Genomic DNA, 24,728 nt, shown 5'->3' with positions numbered 1-24,728 from the left:
TTCTTTCACTCACCCTCTCCAAGATGACCGACATTACTCAGGTAGGAGCAACAAATGTTTATTTTTTTGTCTCAGTCTAGTAAGTGACATTCTTGCCAGTACTGCTCCTTGTTAGCAGATTTTTACATTTACTTCAAGCCTGTACACTATTGTGAATGAACAATAACGATAGGGCTTCACAGCAAAGGGAGGTGAACTGAACTCAAACACCACCAATGTGTAGCACCCTCTTGGATAGAACCGTACCATAAACTATTGCACAAGACTTCTGCTTCCTTCTCTGATGTAGTTCCCCAATGTTGCTACTAGTGTTCTAAAGGCTGTATGCTTAGATCATCACAAAATGCATGGTTACAAATACAAAGAAGCAAACACGTCAGGCCTCATTTATCAATATATTTCTCAAAGGCAATTTATTAGGAACACCGGTACACCTACTTATTCATACGATTATCTAATCAGCCAATTGTGTGGCAGCAGCGCAATGCATACAATCATGTAGAAACGGGTCAGGAGCTTCAGTTAATGTTCACATTGACCTTGAAATGATTGTTGGTGCCGGACATGGTGGTTTAAGTATCTCAGAAACTGCTGATCTCCTGGGATTTTCAAACACAACAGTCTCTAGAGTTTGCAGAGAATGGTGCGAAAAACAAAAAACATCCAGTGAGCAGCAATTCTGCGGGCAGAAATGCCTTGTTAATGAGAGCAGTCCAAGGACTGGTCAAAGCTGACGGGAAGGTGACAGTAATACAAAAAACCACGCATTACAACAGTGGTATGCAGAAGAGCATCTCTGATGCACCAGACCTCTAAGTGAATAGGCTACAGCCGCAGAAGACTTAATAAGTCTAAGAAATAAGTCTAATAAATTAGTCAGAGATTGAATTGCTGTTAATGGAAGTACAAGCCATATATATATATACATATTTTTATTCAGTAATGTAAACAGTGGTTTGCTAGAGCTGGAGAAGACTACAGCCTGGCAATATATAGCTTCTGTAAACTCAAGTTCCATGCACTATGCATCAGGTAACACGAACATGGTTTGACATTAACCAGCAGAAACAGAAAACTATAAACAGAAAAGGGGCGTCAGGGGACTGTCAGAGTGGCAGGGGAATACCCAGTTGTGTACGCTGGAGGAATGCACTGGCCAATTATAGGAGATACATTGCTGTCTGGAATCACCACGGAGGGGGACTGCAATACGTTTGAAGCCACAGGGAAGGAGGTGTCTAGAGTATGACTCACAAGCCGCTGCATAATTGGCCCGGTTTTGGCCCGCTCAAAATAAAATATGAATGAATGGAATAATAAAAGCACAAAACAATCTTTACAACCAGAGTTTTCAGTTCCGAACACAATACTAGCAGTTTAGAGCTCTTGTAAAATCCGTTCGGATCCTATTAACAACATTGTTTCCGGTCAAATACATTCCGCTCACGTTTGACAAATGGGGCCCATTGTGCTTAGATCATATATAAAGAACTGATTCTATTGGAAATACTCATTGAGTATTCATAGCACAAATTACAGAAACAAGGGAACGATACCTATGTCAGCTATTTTGAGCTTTAGCATAGAAAAAGGAAATGTATTTGTGAGCTAGTTTATGAATATAAACATGTAGACAGCAGTGGCAACCATTGTGATTAAGGTGATATATTTTGTTCCTGCTGCGATGAAAGCACTTGCTTGTGAGACACAGCGATAGGTAGGTGGTTTGATGCAGCACCAAATGACATTCATTTTCCTGGGAAGGTCTCAGTTCTGAATAATGGGGCATTTAGAGGAATTTTAGAGGAGGCTTGAGTGGGCTGCAGAGGCCCAAGAAGCTAGAATATTTTGTATAGAATAGAATAAATAACATATTTGCACCTGAGGTGGTCTAACAATGTTTACAATGGCTCTGCATAGCAGGCTTGTGTGAGAGATTATAGATATTTCAGGGTTGAGGGGACTAGGGTAGGGAGCCCAGATATGTCATAATTGGATGTTATACCACTTAGGACCAGTGAGGGGCAGTGCAAGATCATCTACATTAAAAATCTATATGCTGATGTTTGAAAGATTACTATACTGTGGCAGAGACAAGGTTGGAACAGTTATCTTGCCAAACAGTAATTGGATAGGATTGTTTTGTTGTGTTGACTACAAATGTATTCTGTTCTAAATATAATTCAGTTTACAACACATTTTGGCAAGTGAACTAAATCCTAAGAGGGTACATACTGCCAGAAAACAAATACAGTGGAGTGTTTTCTGCAACATTTTTGTTATTTTGCAAGTTCAGTCACATTGTTCAGTGCATGCAATAAAAAAACCTGATGTTTTTAAAACTGCTAGACAATCACATCTGATGATAACCTGTACAGATTGTGCAAATTCTGGACATAGTAAGCAGAAAATGTCAAACAAATAAAACAATGTGGAAAAACATATATGGAACAGATTATACTAATGTTTACAGGTAGAATGGCAGTAAAAACGAATACAGGTACCCAACCCACCCATTGTGTATCAATTCATGATTAGGTGCACATGTACAGTATGCTGTTTATGACAATTTGCTTGTAATATACATTCTATACACCAACTAAAATTGCAAGTCACTGCAATTTATAGCACTATTTAGAGGATTGAAAAGTGAAAAGTGCCCAAATAAATGCAAACATTGATGTTCACTGGCTTGGGCCAATCCCTTTTTACAATTATCTCTCATTTGGGGATTACAGCACCTGCATATTATATTGATGGATTTGTTATACAAGCAGAGAAATTAAGTGTACAAACAAGGAAAGCAAACAAAGCCTAGAAGTGGGATGTCTCCTACTGTCTTTTTTGGGAATGGCAAAAGTTTAGGTCTGAATCACACCTCTTACATCACAAAGTACAACCATGTACAGGGCATACTGTACTGTTCAGACAAACAGATCTTCATGGTTGGTTACCATAACAACAGAAGGTTTGTGTTAATGATGATGAATTGTACTTATATCGGGCTCATTCACTTGAAAGGATGGCTCACCACATTTTCTGTGTCTGCAAACAGCTTAACAACATAAAATAAGGAACAACCAATCTGCCAAAGACCCACCCAGAAGGAGTCTTCTTGAAATGCTGACAAAAATAACAAGAGGCAGAGAAAATGTATTGGAGTGAAAGTATGACATTTTCTTCAGAGATATCATTGAATACAATCACAAGTATGCCAAAATATTTAACTACTAGAGTGTTCTGCAATTTGTAATCAACATGAGAGCATTAAATAAGCACTTCTCGTTTTATCTCCACTGCATATTAATATGATTATTTTTTAATAATAGATTACTTTCATCTATTTGCCAGATGCTTTGTCCAGCATGGCTTACAATGCCATCATAGAGCAGCAATAGCAGGGGCGTAGCAGCAGCCTGATAACACATTAGCGATAAACAGCTACACCGAAAAACCACTAAGATTTCAGAGTAGAACGGTTACCATGGTTTTTACAGTGCAGTGCCAGTTTTTATTGGCAAATTAATAAAGCCACAGCCAACAGAGACACTGACTTTTGGTCCAAATGTAGACTGCAGCATGTATGTGTGTGTGGGGCCTCCTAGAGGGAAAGCAAAAGCTGGAAGTGGATGAAAAAAGTTCTATTAAAATCTGCCAAAGAGAAGAGTAGCAGTCAGATAGTGCAATCTGTACAATGAAGAACTGGCAAGTCTTTAGAGAGATGGCAGTGTATCTCTGGTAATTAAAAACAGATTGGATTGGCAGTTTTTGTCATTGTGTAGACACTGGAGGGTAAATCAGGAATATGCATAGACCCTACATCACTTACTTCATAAAGATGCCTAGTATCCACTTTGATCATTTTGAAGATCATTTTGCGATGTCGTCATGAATGGTTTGTGTCATGTCAAATTCAAATATACCTCCTATTCCTTTTGTCTTTGTCTTGAATATGTTTTGAATGTGGATCTTAGAATAGGAGTAGGTGCCATAAATAGCATACTGCAGTCTCACTGGCTTTGATAACCAATGGGAATCTCCCTCAAGATTATTTGGAGGAAGCTAATTTCAGTGTTGGTAGATGTTGAGGTTCGGGTGTTTGGTGTAGCAGGTACAAAGCATTACCGCACAATGAGAATATTTCTGTGCAGACTCAAAGGATGAAATGTGAAGCAAGCAAAGAGGGTAAACTCACGCTGAGGTGTGCTCCAAATTCACCATGTTTTGAAATAAGGTGTTTTAGACTGTTAAACCAGGACACGGCAATGCTGTTTGTCAGAAGGACAAGAGCTTTCGTGGACATGCAACGTTTCTTCTTCAAATGCTTCCACCTCATAGTCGGCCCTAGTCATAGTATTTGAACGCAAAAGCTCAGTGTGAGAATGGATAAAGCACAGCCACATTACAAGGCCTCAGAGTTGCTATGAAGAGGCAATGGTGAGGACAACACTGCTGGAATAGTCCTATACAGTATAACACAGAGGAACATTTTGTCTTTCAGTGTGGGGGCTCAGAAACAGGGCTGCACTGGAGGTAATTCAGCAGTTCACCTCTAGAGGCGCTGTGGCACATGCTGGTCTCAGACTGCTGTAGAACATAATTAGGAGTGAATGTATCAAAAAATCGAAGAGAGTATGTGAAGGCTGCCAAAGCTCCTTGAACATCAGGTTATGCTTGGATACTGTGCTGGCAGCCACTGCATTCCCCACACATTAAACTGGAGTCATGACAAGATTTCAGTGATGGCATAAGTTGCTTGGCATAACACTGTGTATATCTGCACACTCACTGAGCACTTTATTAGGAACAGTATACTAATACTGGGTAGGGCCTCTCTTTGCTCTCAAAACAAAGGGATTATGTTCCATGATTGTACCACATAATATCTGTCAGCTGCACATTCAAGCTGAGAATCTCCCATTCTACCACATACCAAAGGTGTTCTATTGCATTTGTATCCGGTGAATGGGAGGCCACTGAAGAGCAGTGAAGTTATTGTCACGTTCATGAAACCAGTTTGAAACAAATTTTGCTTTGTGACATGGTGCATTATCATGCTGGAAGTAGGCATTAGAAGATGGGTCCATTTTTGGCATGAAGGGATGCACATGGTCAACAACAATACTCAAATAGGCTGCAACATTCAAACGATGATTGATTGGTATAAACGGGCCTAAAGTGTGCCAAGAAAAGATTCCCCACACCATCACACCACCGCCACCAGCCTGGACTGTTGACACAAGGCAGGTTGGGTCCATGCTATTGGTGCCAAATTCTGACCCTACCATCTGTATGCCTCAGTAGAAATGAAGATTCATCAGACCAGGCTACATTTTTCCAGTCTTCAAATTTCCAGTTTTGGTGACCTTTTCCCACTGCCGCCATAGCCTTCTGCTCTTGGCTGACACAAGTGGAACCCGACATGGTCTTCTGCTGTTGTAGCTCGAACCAGTCTGGCCATTCTATGTTGACCTCTCTCATTAACAAGACGTTTCTGTCTGCAGAACTGATGGTTTTTGTTTTTCACACCATTCTAATAAACTCTAGAGACTGTTGTGCATGAAAATCCCAGGAGATCAGCAGTTACAGAAATACTCAAATCAGCCCGTCTGGCACCAACAATCATGCCACCATCAAAATCACTGAGATCAAATTTTTTCCCTGTCTGATGATTGATGTGAACATTAACTGAAGCACCTGAACCATATCTGCATGATTTTATGCATTGTACTGCTGCCATAAAATTCGCCGATTTAATTGCATGAATAAGTAGGCGTATAAATACACTATATAAAACTTGATTCTGTCAACACGATCCATCTCAAATAATGCAGTTTTTTCCGGAAGCAACATCCAGTGATTTACCCTATATATAATTTTTTGTTCAAATCTAATGAAACAAATATTGTTCAGAAGGTCAAGCATGAGAATATTTGACTGCAAGCATCATGGTAGAATACTTATTGAAGGTGCAGGTCTCATGGCCACCACAGAGAGGTGCTATTATACTACAGAACATGCTAGTAAAGATGGCCTTATACCTTAACTTATACCTTGGGCGAGTAACCTTGACCGTGTATGATAAATACATATGGAAAGTAAATCCATTATTTACAAATACCATGCAAGAATGCATTGTGGGATAAATCAATTACTCACAAAATACTCACAGTTTTAATCTCTGAAACTAAACTATGTACAATATATAAATTATATAAAATAAATATAACACAATAGGCACTGATTTTTCATGATAAAGGATACAATTGTACAAATATGATTCACAGGCATTTTAACATATTCATTCAATCTGTTCTGAGATATGATCACCAGTTGTCTCCTGAGATGAGCAAATGGAATTATATAAATTTTAAAATGGCCTTGTATGACAAGATTACATTTGAATGGTAAACATTCAACATGATCTGCCAGCCACATAGATATGTTATACTCAAAAGGAGGCAGGAGGAAGCGATAATGGTTGTGTCACTGTACAAAATAGATGTAAGATGTGAGAAAATGGTTGCTAAAAGTATCCTAATAACATAACTGGCAAAAATTGTATTTATTTTATTGGTCAGAAATGGTCTGAAACTTCTAAACCATGGCCCTGAAGTATGGAAATCATGTTTCTGAACAAAGACTGCACATGGCATTTTACATGCTCTCTCACACACATTATTTTACAGTTGCATTGGGGTAGCTACTATTCTGTACCTGTAGGACTGACTCCCTTGCTGCCTTCGATATCCATCTTAACATGTACAAAAATATTTTGAATACAAATGGAAGGTAATGGTAGGTCCGACCTGCTGATTAGACGCGAGGCATAAATTTATAATTTATCATCTGACACAGAGCATAAATAAATCCATTCTTCATCAAAAGGTTGCATGTTAAATTTAGACTGTCACCAACAGTGCTTCTTTCAGAAACTTGCTGCAAAGAAGTGAAAAAGAGTGTGTCAATGTTGACACCATTTATGCTGAGAAAATACATTTTTTGTGCAGAGAAAAATCACCTAAACTCAGTTCGAAGAGTATCAACCAAAAGTGTACTACAGTAGAAATACTGTTTCATAATTAATTCAGTCTGTCTTAATATTATCTCCAAGTGTGCAAGTAAGCATGTGTTTTCACGCTGGTATGATGGGTGTGGTTAAACACAATGCCCAAAGCTCTCATCCATGAAGGAGTGTGTTGTCACTATAACAGAGTCATAACCAGTGGGAATAGGGGCATCATTATACATTATCAACTGCTGTATCCACTATGCAGTAAATGTCTATTGTAAAACTGGATTGCATGCCAAATAAGTACTGTAATCTGTCCTGATTACTGTACATTACAGTTACTTAGCTCATGCTTTTATGAAAAGTGACTTGCAGTTGAGTTGAATTGCTCCAGGTGGGGCCAATCCCACCTGGAGCAATGTGTGGATAAGGGCCTTGCCCAAGGACCCACAGCTGTACAGACCTTTTTGTTGTTACAGTGGGGTCATTGAACCACCAACCGACTGGGTCAAGCAATTTAGCCAATATAAAAAAGGCGCATCTCATTTCAATATAATATTTATATTTAACAAAAAAGAAAAAAATCTATCGACTTTTGTTTAATGAGTCTATTTCGGTGTATTGCTGATGTGATTCGCTGTACTGTCCAGTTTGCTGTCATATCGATTCATCTTACATTAACCCTCGCTCTCCCGGTGCTCAGTCTCGGAGTGTTTTGTTCTTCTGCAGTGAATCAGTGAGGATACACCTCCTGGTTCTCAGCATGCCTTCACCTCCCACTTATTGCATTCTCCACAGGGGAAAGGTTAATACTCGGCCCTATCTGTGTGTGGAACTGTGTGGGCCGGCACAATCATAAATGCACAAGAACAAAGCAGAGAAAAAGGCCCCTTCTTCATAATCCAGCCGTATTCTCGGTCGCTGACTCAAAACAGGATTTTCAGATGTACAGGTTTTGCTTTGCATACCTTCTCTCAGTTTGCAAGAGCAAAAAAGAGGACCTTAAAAAGAGGGAGATGTTCATTTGCCTCTGTGTGTGCCTGTGTTTGCGTTCGTGTGTGTTTGCATGTGTTTGTGTGTGTGTATGCATGTGTACATGTGCGTGTTTGCGTGTGTGTGCGTGTGTACGTAATGTGTGCGTGTGAGAGTGTCTGTGCATGTGTGTATGTGCGTGTGTGTGTTTGGCTATACACCTTTTATTCATTAAATCAAAACTAAAGATCACGTGTGAATTATTAATGCTGCTCTGCAGGAATGAGAGAGGAAGTGCCAGTGGGGGGGAGAGAGGCCAAATGCCATGGAGATACATGTGGAGCTCTCAGAAAGCAGCGGATTGGCTAGCTCTCACTATAATCCTCTCCTGTGTCAGACATCTCAGTGAGGCACACTTCTCACATATCCCACTTGTCTAAACTACTTCTATTATTAACATTGAGATTTATTTGCTTGGTAGTCTACTTATTGAGCTGGGATATCTCCAAAGCATGCAGTCCAGGTTAAGTGCCTTCTTTTGGATTCGCTTAAATGTCTCATCCATCATTCAGTACCCGGCGCTTTGCAGCTTTCTTCATTAGAAGTGCTTTTTATTCACAAGGATTGGAGTAATATCAATAAAGGAAATGTTTAGGGTAGTAGCTAGTGTTCTGGGCTCTGGTCAAAGTGTTCTGAACTAGTTTTCTGGGCAAATACACTCACTGAGCACTTTATTAGGCATTTATTAGACTTATTGTTTTTGCCTATTGGTCTTCTGCTGCTGTAGCCTATCCACTTAGAGGTTTTGACAAATTGAGTGTTCAGAGATGCTCTTCTGCATACCGCTGTGGTTATTTGCATTACTCTCACCTTCCTGGCCCTTCTCCTCTGACCTCCTTCATTAACATTATGTTTTGGCCTGCAGAACTACTGCTCACTGGATGTTTTCTTGCACCATTCTCTGCAAATTCCAGAGACTGTTGTGTGTGAAGATCAGCAGTTTCTGAGATACTGAAACCACCCTGTTCAGCACCAATCATGTCTTCCCCATTCCGAAATCTGGTCTGAAAAATAGCTGAACCTCCTGACCATTTAGTTGCTGCCACATGATTGGCAGATTATATTTTTATATATTTATATATTTTTTAAATATAATTTGCATTAACAAGCTGGTGTACAGGTCTGCCTAATATAGTGGTCACTGAGTGTATATTAATTCTCTCATTTCAAGTGTTGCAGTGGCAGCAGGATAAAAATGTGCAGTGACTAAGTTGAACACAATAAAAATGTCAAAGCGAATGAAACATGAAAAATGAGAAAAATAGAAAACCTACTAGTGGCAGTTGAAGTGCTATGTAGAGCGGGTTTTAGCCAAATGCTCAGACAGCCAATCTGAGAGATTAGTGTGTATTTCATCAAAGTACTGCAGAGTACATTAACATTATTACATTGAGGATCTGGGATAGAGGGGGGCAGGGGAGAAAAGGGGGGAAGGGTGGAATGGTGAGAAAGAGTGACAGGTTAATACTGTGAGGAATATGCATATTATAACTGTGTGGAGGAGACAATGCTCCACATTCAGACACACTGGGCATGTTCAAGTCAGCAATGGCCAGGTTAGCAGAAGAAAAAGTATGGGAGGTGATTTAGAGGGACAGGCGGTTTAAACAGCAGGTGTGTTATTAAACAGCACCTGAAATATTTCACACCCCAGTTCAACTGAGGTATAGGCCTGTGGCTAACAGCACTAAGAGCCACTGTGGAGGGGACACTCTCCTACATAACCACTGATGCTGGACCTCCCTGTAAATCTTACAGGGAGCCAGCCAAGAGGACTTGCTAAGAGAATACCATTATAGGTGCCCTGAGGTTTTTACATGCGCATTGTCCATACAGGCAAACAAAATGACAAAATATAATCTTTTTCGGAAATTGTGATTTCAACCTACTAAGGGGTTGAAACATGAAGTTAGGGTTGGTTGGCAGGAGCTGAGAATGCACATGTGTTGAGCATCTAGAGAATGTGATTGTTGCACCATTGATATGAAATGATAGTAAAATTAAACGTTTTAAGAAATTATTTTAAAATAACTCCAGAACTGTTTAGATAAAGAGTTTTCTGGAATTCAATAATTGGGATGTTGTGCACACACTTTAATACTATTTTCTGAGATCAATTTTATTTCTGCACATTTGCTGCTAACTGTTTACACGATAGTCGTTGAAAGGAAACATAAGCCATGAAACTCGAGTCTCGGTCCAAAATTCGGGAAAATAAATGATCTGATTCTGTCCACCAGCAGAAACCCAATGGCTGTTTTCCGAATGTATACACAAGGTTTTGAGAAATGTGCAGAATTAAAATTGCCAAAAAATCTGTGTGTTCTGTCGAAATAATACACATGATTGTATCAGGGCTTTATTTACCTGACTCGAAAGAACCATTGACTGACTTGGTGTGTTTGACATGGCAAATGAACACTTTTCCAGCATGTGTTCCAGAGTGTTTACATTAACTTGAGGGTCCGACCACATACTTATTCACTCATACGCACACACACACACACACACACACACACACATCCATGCATAGGCTACATCTCAGCAGCTGATCGGATTAGAGAGTAAAAGTGAGGGTGATGGACTGAGGGAATATAGATGATGATGCTCTATTGCGTCTGGAAGATAGTGAGGAAGGGTACTGTACTGATACTGGGATATGGGAATATGATTAAGAGAGAAAAATACAGATTCAACATTCATTTCTCCACATTCAGACTGCAGACACATTTTTGGTCTATAACTGGTGTTATTGATTGATCGACAAGCAAAGAGTGTAGGATAGGATAAGTTCAGAAGAGATGCTGTCTATACTTCAGAATATATATAATGATAAGGTAATAGGGAGCCTTTGGAAAAAGAGGGGTGTGAAAGAAAAGACTGAGGGAGAAAACCAGAGAGAAAAGGCATTGAAACAGAAGACATCCCATGTGTGACTAAGTTAGATGGGAAAGAACTGTAGGCATATACTTTGATAATTAAATGACTTTTCTAATTAAAATGACTTAGTGAGGGAGGAGGATAGATGGGATAAGGGAGGGTGTATGTGTGAAAGCTTTAGTTAAAGGTTTAAAGCACGAGGGAATATGCAGTTGGCTGGGAAAAAAAGAGAGGGAGGGCGAGATAAAATGTGAGGCGATGTTGGGGGATTGCAAATTCAAAGAGGTTTATGAAACGGAGAGGGTTAGAGAGAAAAGGCCCCCCTTCTATCCACCGCCCTCCCTCTCTCTCTCTCTCTCTCTCTCTCTCTCTCAAACATACTGACAAACACTGGCATAGTCTCTCACACACAGTCACTGCTGCAGTGAAGGAAAAATATAATGTAGACCTTTCCTTTTATGTTTCTCATTTCGTTTATATTCTTCCGCTTCTTCTGCTGGATAAACGGATTTATGCGACCCTTCGATCTTATGGTTCTTTAAAAAAAATTCCGTCGTCCTAATGCCGACTTAATAAGGAGGTATCATTAATATGAATCAGAAATAGGAGCAGTAGGCTACCTAGTATTTATCGCGTTTATCGTGCACACGATGTAACAGAGTAAATAGGCTATAGCTTAAATAGGCTACCGCTTAGATTACCGAAGACATTTCCGGAGAAAAGACGTGAATATGTAGATAAAGGTACACGCGTATTGGCCACTAATAGTAATGTATACAGGACAGACAGAGTTCCAAGGTTCCGTCGGATATTCTTATTTAGAAGGGGCGAGAGGTAGGGTGGGCTGTTTTCTTATCTCTCCCATTTATCCGTCCTTCCACTTTTCCTTTGTTCGTCCCTTTTGTTTTTGTAAGTAGATGGCTGTGAATTACTTTGTTCTGTAACGCAAACCAGTATTGAGTAGTTTTATCAGCTGTCGTTATTTTCAGCCGAAACGGCTCATATTGCCTACTCTTCAGGGTTAACTGAGAGCGGCAGACGCTTGCACTTGAGGCATTGACAGAGGGACTGCATGTGGAAAAGAAATCTCAGAATATGAAATAGCTAAATCATTTCTCTCATCTTTTACGTTTTGCAAATATTTGTGAGCGACTAAATCCGCAATTAATGGGAGCCTGACACTCGTGTCATTATTAGGCTACTTGACCTTTTCGCTTATGTGCACTTTTAAACTCCTATGGATCCTTACTCAATCGATATCCTTCTTTAAAACGCAAGCAGTCGGGAACAATAAATCTTGGTATCCTACCTTTTAATGATAGCCCACCAATGCGGCTACTGCGCTGCTGGAATTTGCGTTGTTATTTTTATGTCCGCGAGGCTAACACGTGTTGAACATATTCTTTTGTTTAACACGATCTATTTGTTGAATGCGAGAAGAGCTATCAAAACAATCAAACCAAGAACAATACTCGTCCATTAATTATTTCCGGTTTTGTTATTATCAGACTGCTCACTTGTTTAAATGGGAAGATATTTTCTCCAATTATTAGCAAAGTTCGACTTCTAGACTATAGTATATTTTTTACATTTTATACATTTTTTGTACCTAAACACCACCGAGCTCATATTAAATGCAAAAATCTAGTTTAGCCTACCTTTTTAGGGAAATATATTTTAATTAAAATACAAAAATACAGTTTCATACTTTGTATCCGTCCAATAAACCATTTAGCCCTGAACTGCAGAAGGACTGTTAGATGAATTCGTATTTGCATTTCTTTTTTTAATTAGCCAAAATACTTTAACTAATTTATCTAATCCTTCACAACTCAAAAGGACTTCAAACAATGGTGGTGTTTTGGCAGTATCTCAGGGGCGTTAGATGCTTCAGGACCGGCCATGCCCTACTCTTCGCCTCGCTTACTTTACTTCTCTCCTGGACGTGCCCGGCTTTAGGGAAGAAGAAACTGTACATCGGCGCCTTATTCCCGATGAGTGGCGGCTGGCCAGGTGGACAGGCGTGCCTCCCGTCTGCCCAAATGGCGCTGGAGCTGGTGAATAAAAGAACGGATATTTTGCCGGATTACGAGCTGGAGCTGATATACTATGACAGTATGGTAAGTTGACATATAATGAATTGTTCTCTGTGTTTTCATTCTATTTAACTAATAGTACAGTAAATTAACAAATGTCTTGTGTGCATTGATGGTCATGTTAAGTTAGGCCCATATATTTTGGAACCTTGAACGTGGAATCTGATTCTTCTTATATTATTTATTTCAGCTACCCTGTTTACACAATAGAAGTAGGCTATAAATGCACATTTGTGATGTGCAATATTAATGTTGTAATCATTCTTTTTAGTGTAATTTGTAGTGATAATCTCCTCATGTGCTTTAATATATCTTCCTTTTTATGTATTTCTAAATCATTAAGCTGCATTTTAGTGTCAGTAGTTGTTTGATTTCCAGCGTCAAGTGGGCCATTTTATACTTCTCTGTTTTATTAATAGAATTCAGAAGTGGCACTCCATTGCATGCAAGCTGCATCATTGTCTCACATGATCTTTTCATAAATATGCCAATGCTGACATGCCCTGTACTGATATTGATCTGTGCTTTATAACGGACCCTCTCTCAGTAGAGTTGGTCATTTATCAATCACCACATAGAGTGTTTGACATTGTTTATAGTAGATCTCAGTACTCTGCACTGCATTTTAATGAAAATCACAGTCCAGTCACCAACACTTTCTCACACACTCCTTTTTATCACTTTTTCCTTCTTCTCCATCATTTTTCTCTGCCACTTTCCACCTGCCTCATTAGTCAGTCAATGCAGAACAGATGCACGTGCATGCACATACACATGCACACACATATACACACGCACACACGCAGAGAAGCACACACACGCAGACAAGAAACAGTTAACGGTACTGTGACTGGTTAGTGTTTGGGAAGAGCATCGTTCTGATTGGGTGAAATGGCTCTGCAATGGAACCCCACTTCAAAGAACTGGGAGGGGGGAAAAAGGAGAGTTGGCATGGTAACTGTTACTAAGGCAACTGGAGTTCAAACAAACACATAGCTACACAGCTTTGACTTGGAAAATATAAGTATAATATAAAATAATTCTGTGTACATATTCACAGATAACTGTGGTTGATCAGAGTAATGTCAATTAGTATTTTAACCTGTAATTTTGTTAATGAACCAAATGCTAGGACAGTTTCCCTTCATGTCAGTTAAGAGACACACCTGTGAAGATAATTTACAGTATATAATGTGTATATAAACAATATTACAAATGATGACGAACAAATGAGTGAAAATGTATAAACATAGGCATTTTATGCTATTACAAAATACACAGTAGCAAAAATATATGCTGAAGTGTAGGTCCTTCTCCCTCAGAACTCACAAAGACTGCACCATTCTTTGCTTCAGGAAATCTTTATAAAATGGATCTTACGCTTGTGTATAACTGTGCTTAATATGATCTCTGAGGGATAGGCAAGAGGAATCACCAGAAAATGATATCACATCCTACATAGTCGGAAATGAGAGATGACAAGACTTTGGGCTCCCAAACACAGAAGCAAAGAACCATATGGACCTCTTGATATGATTGCCATTCATTGCCATTTCTTTTTTTTACAGGTTCCAAGCTGATTTTGTATTATCTGTGCTATATTTAGTATCAAGCTCATTCACTGGACCGTAGTTTTAGGAGTAGTCCCACAGGGCCTAATTTGCCCGTCTTAAGTAGCTGAAGCTCCATCTTGCAGCCAAACGATGATAACTGGGGGTCAGTCAGTAGCTGATGTGAATTTTCTTAGTGTTGGAGGGAATATGAAGGCTGTTTGCTGGGTAAGATGAGCTTAGTCATACCTGTTCTCTCAACCTGAACATATTAGTGAGAAAAAAACAATTATATAACCCAATTTTGGTTTTTCTGGATGTTTTAAGAATAGGGAAAACTTGGCCTCCATACCCTACACAGTGGTCTTGGCAGTCAAAAAAGCCTATTTAAAAAAAATAATCATTTGTGTTAACTTCTTCTCGTGGGTCAAAGCAACAAGCAACTATGAGCATACTGACCAAAGCCTTAAACTACAATCTCCTTTGGCAAAGTTACAAAACATTTCTTCTTTTGGAAAATGAAGCCAGAATCAGATGATTATGAAATCATTTTTCATATATTGATGCATATTTCTGATGGTTCTTGTCACTTTAATCTACCAGTTACTTAGATATAATGTATAATTTATTAAATATATTGCATAATATATAATCTATCATTGCCACTGCCAATGTGTGCTAAATGTGATGAGGACGCTAATCATTATTATTATTGTTATTATTATTATTCTTTTTATTATTATTATTATTATTATTATTATTATTATTATTGGTGATAGTAGTAGTAGTATTAGTTTTAGTATTAGTATTATTTGGTATCACAGAAGAGAGACCAGCAAACACAATACAGCAATGTACAATTAAGACCACTTACATGGATACTCACTAGTAGACACACTCATCGTTTTGAGACTGCTGCCACAATTATTTCAAAGTTCAGCCTGCAAACTTTGATCAATTATTAACTGAGAGACAGACTGAGAAAGCGAGAGAGAGAGAGAGAGAGAGTAATAGAGAAAGCTTTATGAGGAACATGCATTTCACTTTTTTAATTGACAGCTGTTACACAGTGATTCAGTTATCTGTGACATCCAGGACAGTCACATCCAAAATAAGCCTATTTCATGTACCAAGATTAAGAAGTAACTTGTGTTTTTTCTGAATGCAGTCAATTCTCTACTATTACGGAATGTTGATATATCTTATTTCCTATGGATATCTAAGCCTACATTTTAGTAGATTAGTAGACTGCATCTTAAATTTGAACTATCTATGAAAAATAATTTGCACTAAGAAATTAAAATATGGTAAGTAAAGTAATAATGTGACCAACAGTATTACAGAAAGTGTGCGCATTACGTCCTTTATATTTGTGAGAAGACAGATGCAGACGGTTTATGATACTGTGGGAGTCAGTGACTCGGGTAAAAGACAGTTAACAGATGCATCACATCTGTGGACCTTGGCTTGGATCTGTCTGCACGGAGACGGCTCTTCTGCCGCAACAGTGTCGCGCAGGTGGAGGGTGTAGAAATGGCTCTGGCTGTCCAGATGCTCAGTGCACGGACATGCATGTCACCTCCGCTCATTTCCACGGTGAACCAGCTGCACGGCAGAGGAACGGGGCATTTCTGTCACTGAAATCACGGTTTCGCAGATCCAATTAAAGGTAACAGCCAGCCGGTGAACATCCTGCCCTCCTCAGTCCTGAATCATCGCGGATGTGTCAAGGCCCATCGGACACTGGCTGAATAAAAAGGTCTTGGAAGACGACTTGGTGGGATGCTTGAGGCACAATCAGTCATTATTAACTTGAATGGACTGCTCAGAAGTCATGTTTGTCCTAGGTTGGAGCTGTGTGCAGCGGTGAATGCAAAAAGGGGCCTTTTGTTTGCCTGGGCAGTGGGACCTAATAGGCTTGCTATGCAGACCTGGTATCTGTACACATTTGTATGAGGGATGCGTCCTCTGTCATAAGGGTAACCCATAGGAAAGTGGTTTCATGACCTTGTGTGCTATGGGAAAGCCTCTATCGTGCTTCCAAATGGAACGGTAGGCGGAGAACCAGTGGGTCTATATTTTATAGGCTTAGGTAGGGCTTTGTTTTACCCAAGTCAACAATGTTTTGGTTTCTGGGCAGGGACTCGAACAACATTGATCCATTAAGGTCATGGTGTAGAATTCTGATCTACTTGGTGTCCAATGTGTCCCTGCTTCTCGGTATAATTCAGCTGACAGTAATAGCTCTTTAATGTCCGTTCACTGGCTCAGGCATGAACGGTGATCTCCCAACGGTTTTGTAAAATATGTATGGCAAAGAGCACATAACAAATGAAGCAGTGACGTTAGTATCATAAATCAATGTCAGCTATTCCACCCCTAGGGGATTTGTCCCCAATCTTACAAAACCATGGACAACAACAGGGATAGACAATTTTCCTAATATAGTTCATGTGGGTTTTGAGAAGGTAGGCAGGCAAGTCAGGGAAAAGGACATTTAATGGAAAATGTAAATGTCTCCATTTATATAGCACCTTTATCCAAAGCGCTGTACAATTGATGCTTCTCATTCACACACAAACACACACTCACACCAATGACGATTGGCTGCCATGCAAGGCACCAACCAGTTTGTCAGGAGTCATTGGGAGTTAGGTGTCTTGCCCAGGGACACTTCAACACACCCAGGGCAGGATCGAACCGGCAACCCTCCGACTGCCGGACAATTGCTCTTACCTCCTGGGCCAATGTTTCCCCATTTGTGACCTTCAGGACTCATGGATGATGTCCTGAATGATGTTACAGAGATTCTGAAGCTGACCAGAGCTATAATCTGAGCTGCAGTTCTGCTCACAAAACAGGTTTTAGGTTTATAATCCTGCCCTGTATTCCCAGTGTGTTCTGCCATTAAGCCCTTCTGTCTCCATTTCATTCTCCTGATTTATTGTTGATTGTATAGACCTGGGAGCAACTCTATGTCGTGTCTAGCAGACGACCTCTTTCTGTTGGTTAGTAGTGAACGTGCAGTCACTCTACCCTGTCTCTCTTTCTGTCTGTGTCTGTCTCTGTCAGTGCGATCCAGGGGAGGCCACCAAGCTGCTGTATGACCTGCTGTACACAGAGCCCATTAAGATTGTCCTGATGCCCGGGTGTAGCTCGGTCTCCACACTGGTGGCAGAGGCAGCGCGGATGTGGAATCTCATTGTGGTAATTTTCCGGTTATTCCTCTGTTTCTCCGCGCTTTCAGAGCTTCCTGTTATGAGCCAGGTCATATCTATCTCACATAGTCAACTAGATGATCTCTGTCTCTGTCCCCTGTTTGCTATGGATGAGTGTCCTATGTGTCACATTTGTTGTCCTGCGTGTGTGATGTTTGGTCTCTTATTCAGCTATGTTTTCTCAGTGGTCTACAATATCTGTCTCTGGTCCATTATAAGAAACAGGTTTTTAGAATCCAACAACAGAATCGCAGTCATCTGTATTTAAAGCTGTGTACTGTATTATTGAGGAGTCAATATTTATACTACATTCTAAGAAATATAGGTGGTATAAATTCACCATAAACCAATGATTTTAGGAGTTCTTGAATTAATTGAACGTTATGTGAAATGTCAGTTTTAAGCACGTACATTTTAGACACACTAAATACATTTTTACATTTTGTTGTTAAATCACACAGAATAGCGTTTAACAAAAAGTAATAATTTAAGTTTAAACTGTTTTAACTGTCTAATGAGCTATTGCTTGCTTAGTTTGCAAAGTGTGGTATATGTAGTGATTCGGTTTGAGATTCAATGTTGTGATACTGCAGCTTAATGTTTGTTAGTGTTTGTTAGCGTGCTTGTTACCATTAACATGAAGACTCAGTAATGTGGTAAAATGTTTAAAAATTGGAATGTACAGGGTGGCGCAGCCTGTAGAGCACTGACCGCATGCTCATTGCGAGCCGCGATGTCGGCGGTTTGAATCCAACTGTCTGACATTTTTCGCATGTCTTCCCCTCTCTCTCGCTCCCATTCTTCCTGTCTCTCTATACTATACTGTCTAATAAAGCTGAAAAAGGCCTAAAAAAAATTGGAATGTATAATGGAAACGTAAACCCATTTACCAACTGTAATGAAACCTGTACCAAAAATTAACTGTGAAATGCATACCATTTGCGCAAAGCACTCTCAAACAATGCATACATGTTTTTCAGTTCAGTCATGAATATGAGTAGATTCTTGAGTGCAGGCTTTTGAATACCAAATACATGTAGAAATTCTGTTTTTTGCAGCCTTATCATTTGGGCCTCAGCTCTTAATTTATCAATCTGACGGTACACAGCCAAAATAAAACAACATTTTTGAATTTAGTCATTTAAATTCAATAATAAAGAAATATTATATTAAGAATAATTCTTTCTATCGCAAAATGCCATCCAGACCTTAACTATTGCTTATTTAGATATTTTCTTCCCCTTGATTCCAGCCTTCCAAGCCTGCACTGCACATGTACAATTGTAGCAAACCTACAAACAGCCATTTTCTGGAGAACTCTCAGTTGAGTTTTTGCTCCAAAAAAATTGCCGCACTAAAGCTGCTCATTGTCATTGCCTGCCTGATCTGAGGGGGCAGCCGGCATTGCTGGAAATGAAATGAGCCTTTTCAATACGGAGACTTCTTTATTTGAGGACTTTGAGAGCATCATTTCAGAGCGGATATTTGTACTGTTTACTAGTTAGGCAAATTGAACAAATGAGCAAATGCTCTGGAACAGAAATAATGGCTGTGGTTTTCTTTGGTACTGCAGCTTGTGTTTTTTTAAAGTGCTTTGCCTGATTTTCCCATCAATCGCCAATGTCATCCTCATAGTGTACCTGCATTCAGCACACAGGCATGGGCAGTCCCTGACTGCATTAACTAATTCTTTAATCTCTCTAAAGGCTGTGTTGCTCGGTTGATTGATGTTTACAGTGTATCTGCGTGCACTCAAGAATTACGAAGCCTGCAATTCTGCGATATCTGTGATGTAATTGCATTTATGCATGATTTCTCATCAGGGCTCATGATTTAATTAACGGGAAATGAGAATTTGCTGAAAAAAAATATTGCTCATTTTTGGTTGGTCCTTGATTTCTGAATGAAGGCTTCCTTTGGATTCAAACTTATAATACTTACAATACTATAGATGATTGAATTATAGTCAAGAATAAATCGTTAATTTATATAATTTAATTTATATATTATCTATAGGGCGGCACGGATGGTGCAGTGGGTAGCACTGCCCCCTCACAGCAAGGAGGTCCTGGGTTCGAATCCCCGTCGGCCGGGGCCTTTCTGTGCGGAGTTTGCATGTTCTCCCCGTGTCTGCGTGGGTTTCCTCCGGGTACTCTGGTTTCCTCCCACAGTCCAAAGACATGCATGTTAGGCTGATTGGAGAGTCTAAATTGCCCGTAGGTATGAGTGTGTGAGTGAATGGTGTGTGTGCCCTGTGATGGACTGGCGACCTGTCCAGGGTGTATTCCTGCCTTTTGCCCAATGTATGCTGGGATAGGCTCCAGCCCCCCTGCGACCCTGTTCAGGATAAGCGGGTTCAGATAATGGATGGATGGATATTATCTATAAATAGAAATGTTTTCAGTTTTTTACCTAGGGAATCAGACAAACTCATGTTATCTACATATTTATATAGTGAGCACCATAAGTCTTGGGATACAGACATACTTGTTCTTGATTTGGCTCTGTACTCCACTATTTTAGATTTGCAATCAATTCACATGTGGCTAAAGTTTCAGCTTTTATTAAATTATATTTTTATACATTATGGTTTCACCATGTAAAAATGACAGCATGTTTTGTATATGGTCCCTCATTTCAGGGCTCCATCATATTTGGGACAAATAGCTGGTGTTTTTGATTCATCAGATTAATCAGGTGTATTCAGTTCATTTCAATCACTTCCTTGTTGCAGGTATAAGAGGTTTTTGTCATCTAGTTGGGGCCTGTTATTGCCGTTTATCAACATGAGGACCAACATGAGTTGTGCCAATAAAAGTCAAGGATGTACTGTAGAGCCTTTGACACATCAGAGTAGTTGAAGGAGTAGGTAAGAGAAATGGATTAAACACGCTGTTGTCCTGTTCCTGCTCTATGCTCCTCCTCTCATAGCTGTCCTACGGCTCCAGCTCTCCAGCGCTGTCCAATCGACAGCGTTTTCCCACCTTCTTCCGCACACACCCCTCAGCCACCCTGCACAACCCCACCCGTGTACAGCTCTTCCAGAAGTGGAAATGGACCAAGATTGCCACCATCCAACAAACTACTGAGGTTTTCACTTCGGTCAGTAGCAATCTGCCCTGCAATATATCATTGCTTTTCTGAATTAATTTATTGCCCAGTCAGCACTAGTACGTGAATTGTGTATACTGTATGTAGTGTACACTTATACAGTATGCACAGTGCATATGTACTATGTGTATTAGGTGCTGCCTTACGTAAAGTATTTTGGACATTAACATAAATTACAATGTTATAAAATTGTCTGTAGAATTTTGTAATCATTGCAACAATGTATCAGGGCTACATTATACCAGACATCATAATCAGCATTACCATTAAATTTACATTTGGGAAAGCATTTTGCGGTGCACATTGAAACTGGAACATGTGCAAAATTTGATATACTACCTTCATCTGTCATATACTGTATTGAGTAGATTAAAAAACAGCAGTCTGTTTTTGCTGCGTCCGTCACAAAAGGCAAGCAAAGCACGTTCTGCTTCGATAATACCATGCCAGTGTTCTCACCCCAAGATTAGCTACATACTGCACTCTGATGTAGATTAAAGGAAGGAGCGTCTTCTGATGATGACAGGGTTACAGTAGCATGACCAGAGCACTGATAGATGATAGAAAATTACTGTATTTCATGAAACCATATGGTGGCAGTGGCTGGAAAATTGTACAGATTTGTACCCATGCAAAATGAAAATATGTTGGTGTGATGAGTGCAGAACATGTGTCATGAGAAAAACACCAGCTACAACTACAACCACAATATATTTAATGGATAATTGCAGCAAAACTCAGAAGCTCAGTGCAATTTTCAACAGTTATTCACATCTCAATAAATTAACTGTTAGACATTTTATTACAATCAAGGCTATATATGACAATATGACATTTGAAATGTTGATGAAGTAATCAGTTTTTCAAATAATAATAATTTTCTCTTTGACACATTTCTTTCTCACACACCTCTCTATTTTTACCTTCATTTTCTCTCACACACTCTTTCTATATCATTGGATTTTTCTCCTCACACTGTGTCATGCGCACACTGTCTCTCTCCCCCCTCTTTCTCTCTCTCTGACTGTGTCTTTTACGCACATCTCTCCCTCTCTCTCTCTCTGACTGTCTCTGTTACACACATCTCTCTCTCTCTCTGACTGTCTCTGTTGCCCACTGTCTCTCTCCCTCTCTCTCTCTCTCTCTCTCTCTCTCTCTCTCTGACTGTCTGTTACACTCATCTCTCTCCCTCTCTCTCCCTCTCTCTCTCTCTCTCTCTCTCTCTCTCTCTGACTGTCTCTGTTGCCCACTGTCTCTCTCCCTCTCTCTCTCTGACTGTCTGTTACACACATCTCTCTCTCTCTCTCTCTCTCTCTCTCTCTCTCTCTCTCTCTCTCTCTGACTGTCTCTGTTGCCCACTGTCTCTCTCCCTCTCTCTCTCTGACTGTCTGTTACACACATCTCTCTCCCTCTCTCTCTCTCTCTCTCTCTCTCTGACTGTCTCTGTTGCCCACTGTCTCTCTCCCCCTCTCTCTCTAACTGTCTTTGTTACACACATCTCTCTCTCTCTCTCTCTCTCTCTGACTGTGTTGCCCACCGTCTCTCTCCCTCTCTCTCTCTCTCTGACTCTTTTACACACCGTCTCTCTCCCTCTCTCTGTGACTCTCTTTTACACACCCTCTCTCTCTGACTGTCTCTTTTACACACCGTCTCTCTCTCTCTCTCTCTCTCTCTCTCTCCCTGACTGACTGTCTGTTTTACACACCATATCTCTCTCTCTCTGACTGTCTGTTTTACACACCGTCTCTCTCTCTCTCTCTCTGACTGACTGTCTGTTTTACACACCATCTCTCTCTCTCTCTGACTGTCTGTTTTACACACCGTCTCTCTCTCTCTCCTTGACTAACTGTCTGTTTTACACACTGTCTCTCTCTCTCTCTCTCTCTCTGACTGTCTGTTTTACACACCATCTCTCATTCTCTCTCCCTGACTGACTGTCTGTTTTACACACCGTCTCTCTCTCTCTCTCCCTGATTAACTGTCTGTTTTACACACCGTCTCTCTCTCTCCCTGACTGTCTGTTTTACACACCGTCTCTCTCCCTCTCTCTCTGTTACACACTGTCTCCCGCTCTCTCAGACGCTGGATGACTTGGAGCAGAGAGTGAAGGAGGCTGGCATAGAGATCAGCGTGAGACAAAGCTTCCTCACTGACCCTGCTGTGGCTGTCAAAAACCTCAAGGTGCTTTCATGTGCAAATTCAGTTAGACAGCTTTGCCTCGTCCCTCTGCATTCACTGCCAGTGTCTCTAATCATTTAGTTCACGAAAATAGCAAGTGAAACAAATGAATATATCCTGAAGTCATCATGGGCAGATTATTTGAAATGGCTGAAAGGTTTTTTCACTTGGGTTTCTAGTTGTAATACATTCCACCTGGGTTCACTTTCCCATAAAAGCGTTTGAAAACTGTTAGCACTGATAGAGTAAAATCCAGTTCCATGCTTTCTTGCTCCTGACTTCTATGACGTATCTGTTGTGCGCTTATATTCCTGGAAAAAAACCTCTGCTAATTTGAGGTGTGATTTGAAGCCTGCTTCTATCCTGTTTGGCCCGCTGTACTTTTAATTTGCTGCGAAACGCTGAGGTGCCATGTGAAATCAGCCTGTATTACCCAAACTAATCATTAACCCCGCAACTTCAACATAGCTCTGGGCTTACTTCTGATCATATATTGAGTGGCAACTCGAGCTTCTGTTGTATGACTATGCACTGTATGTACGTGTGTGCTATAGCGTGCTGCGTACCATTGAACTATACTTCAAATGGAACACGCTTGTTTCTCAGAAGATAAGAAAGATATAGCTGCTTCCAAGCATCTTATAATCCCTCATTGGAAGAAAACCCATTCTAACTCATCCAGAGTGTGTCTGAACATCAATCTGCCATGTTGGAGAAAGCGTGCACCAGCTCTAGGGCTTTCATCACTACACCTTCGCTCTGAACATGACATCTGTAGTCTCTGTTGCCGGGCACAGTATCTTTTGATTTTGTTTGTAATCATCAATGTGCTGACCGTGCAGCAGCTTTGATTTTCGGGGAATTGCTGTAATACAGTGTAGAATTTATTGGTGTGGTTTTATATATCGCGCTACATCATAGGCCCGGACATGCAGTGCAATTCACAGCGATTACTTTGAACATAACAGCATTGCAGCTCACTGCCTTATTGAACAATTCCCATCTTAGTGATGTATGCCTCTCTGTGGTTTTGTGTGACATATGTATTCCGTGTCACGTTTGATGACTGTATCTCGCATGTTGATTGTGTAGCGTCAAGATGCCAGAATTATTGTGGGCCTCTTCTATGAGACTGAAGCCAGGAAAGTCTTCTGTGAGGTCAGCCATTTTACCTATTCACTGTAAATGCATTACCTCTATATTTGTTAAATCAATTCTGGAAAGTATACCCATTATATGGAAATTCGGTATGATCTACTCTTGTATTAAAAGGGTCTTTTTAACTGTATGTCTGTGCCTGTACACGTGTTGTTTTCTTTTTTCTCCTGGGGCAGGTTTTTAAAGAGAAGCTGTATGGAAAGAAGTATGTGTGGTTCCTGATTGGCTGGTATGCAGACAACTGGTTCAAGATCAAAGATCCGGCCATCAACTGCACTGTGGAGAACATGACAGAAGCAGTAGAGGGCCACGTTACCACGGAGATCGTCATGCTGAACCCGGAGACTGTCCGTGGGGCGTCAAACCTGGTGATCACTTGCTCTCCCCGTGTTTTATACGTCACTTTCGCATCGACACTCCATGCGGGCTGTGCGCAGATAATGATTAATGAAGTGGCGAAGTGAGCAATTCTTATCGCGCCTGATTCACGTCA

The 24,728-nt window shown here is 40.3% G+C and overlaps 1 protein-coding gene across 3 annotated transcripts in view; it reads left to right on the top strand.

The window, feature by feature from the left end:
• Nucleotides 1-24,728, top strand: part of gabbr1a (gamma-aminobutyric acid (GABA) B receptor, 1a) — a 58,898-nt gene that overhangs the window by 14,174 nt on the left and 19,996 nt on the right. For 2 of the 3 annotated variants that reach the window (XM_061252629.1, XM_061252622.1), the window contains exons 6-12: nt 24-41; nt 12,884-13,044; nt 17,643-17,777; nt 20,720-20,890; nt 22,979-23,080; nt 24,170-24,235; nt 24,412-24,603. In XM_061252629.1, coding sequence (XP_061108613.1) covers nt 24-41; nt 12,884-13,044; nt 17,643-17,777; nt 20,720-20,890; nt 22,979-23,080; nt 24,170-24,235; nt 24,412-24,603 — 845 coding nt within the window. Of the gene's footprint in view, nt 1-23; nt 42-12,305; nt 13,045-17,642; nt 17,778-20,719; nt 20,891-22,978; nt 23,081-24,169; nt 24,236-24,411; nt 24,604-24,728 lie in introns of those variants that run through there. The other variant, XM_061252637.1, reaches the window with a different exon arrangement.

This window comes from Conger conger, chromosome 1, assembly GCF_963514075.1.
Source record: "Conger conger chromosome 1, fConCon1.1, whole genome shotgun sequence".
NCBI lineage: Eukaryota > Metazoa > Chordata > Actinopteri > Anguilliformes > Congridae > Conger > Conger conger.
The sequence above is the reverse complement of the archived record's forward strand: the minus strand, read 5'-3'. Positions and strand labels throughout refer to the sequence as shown.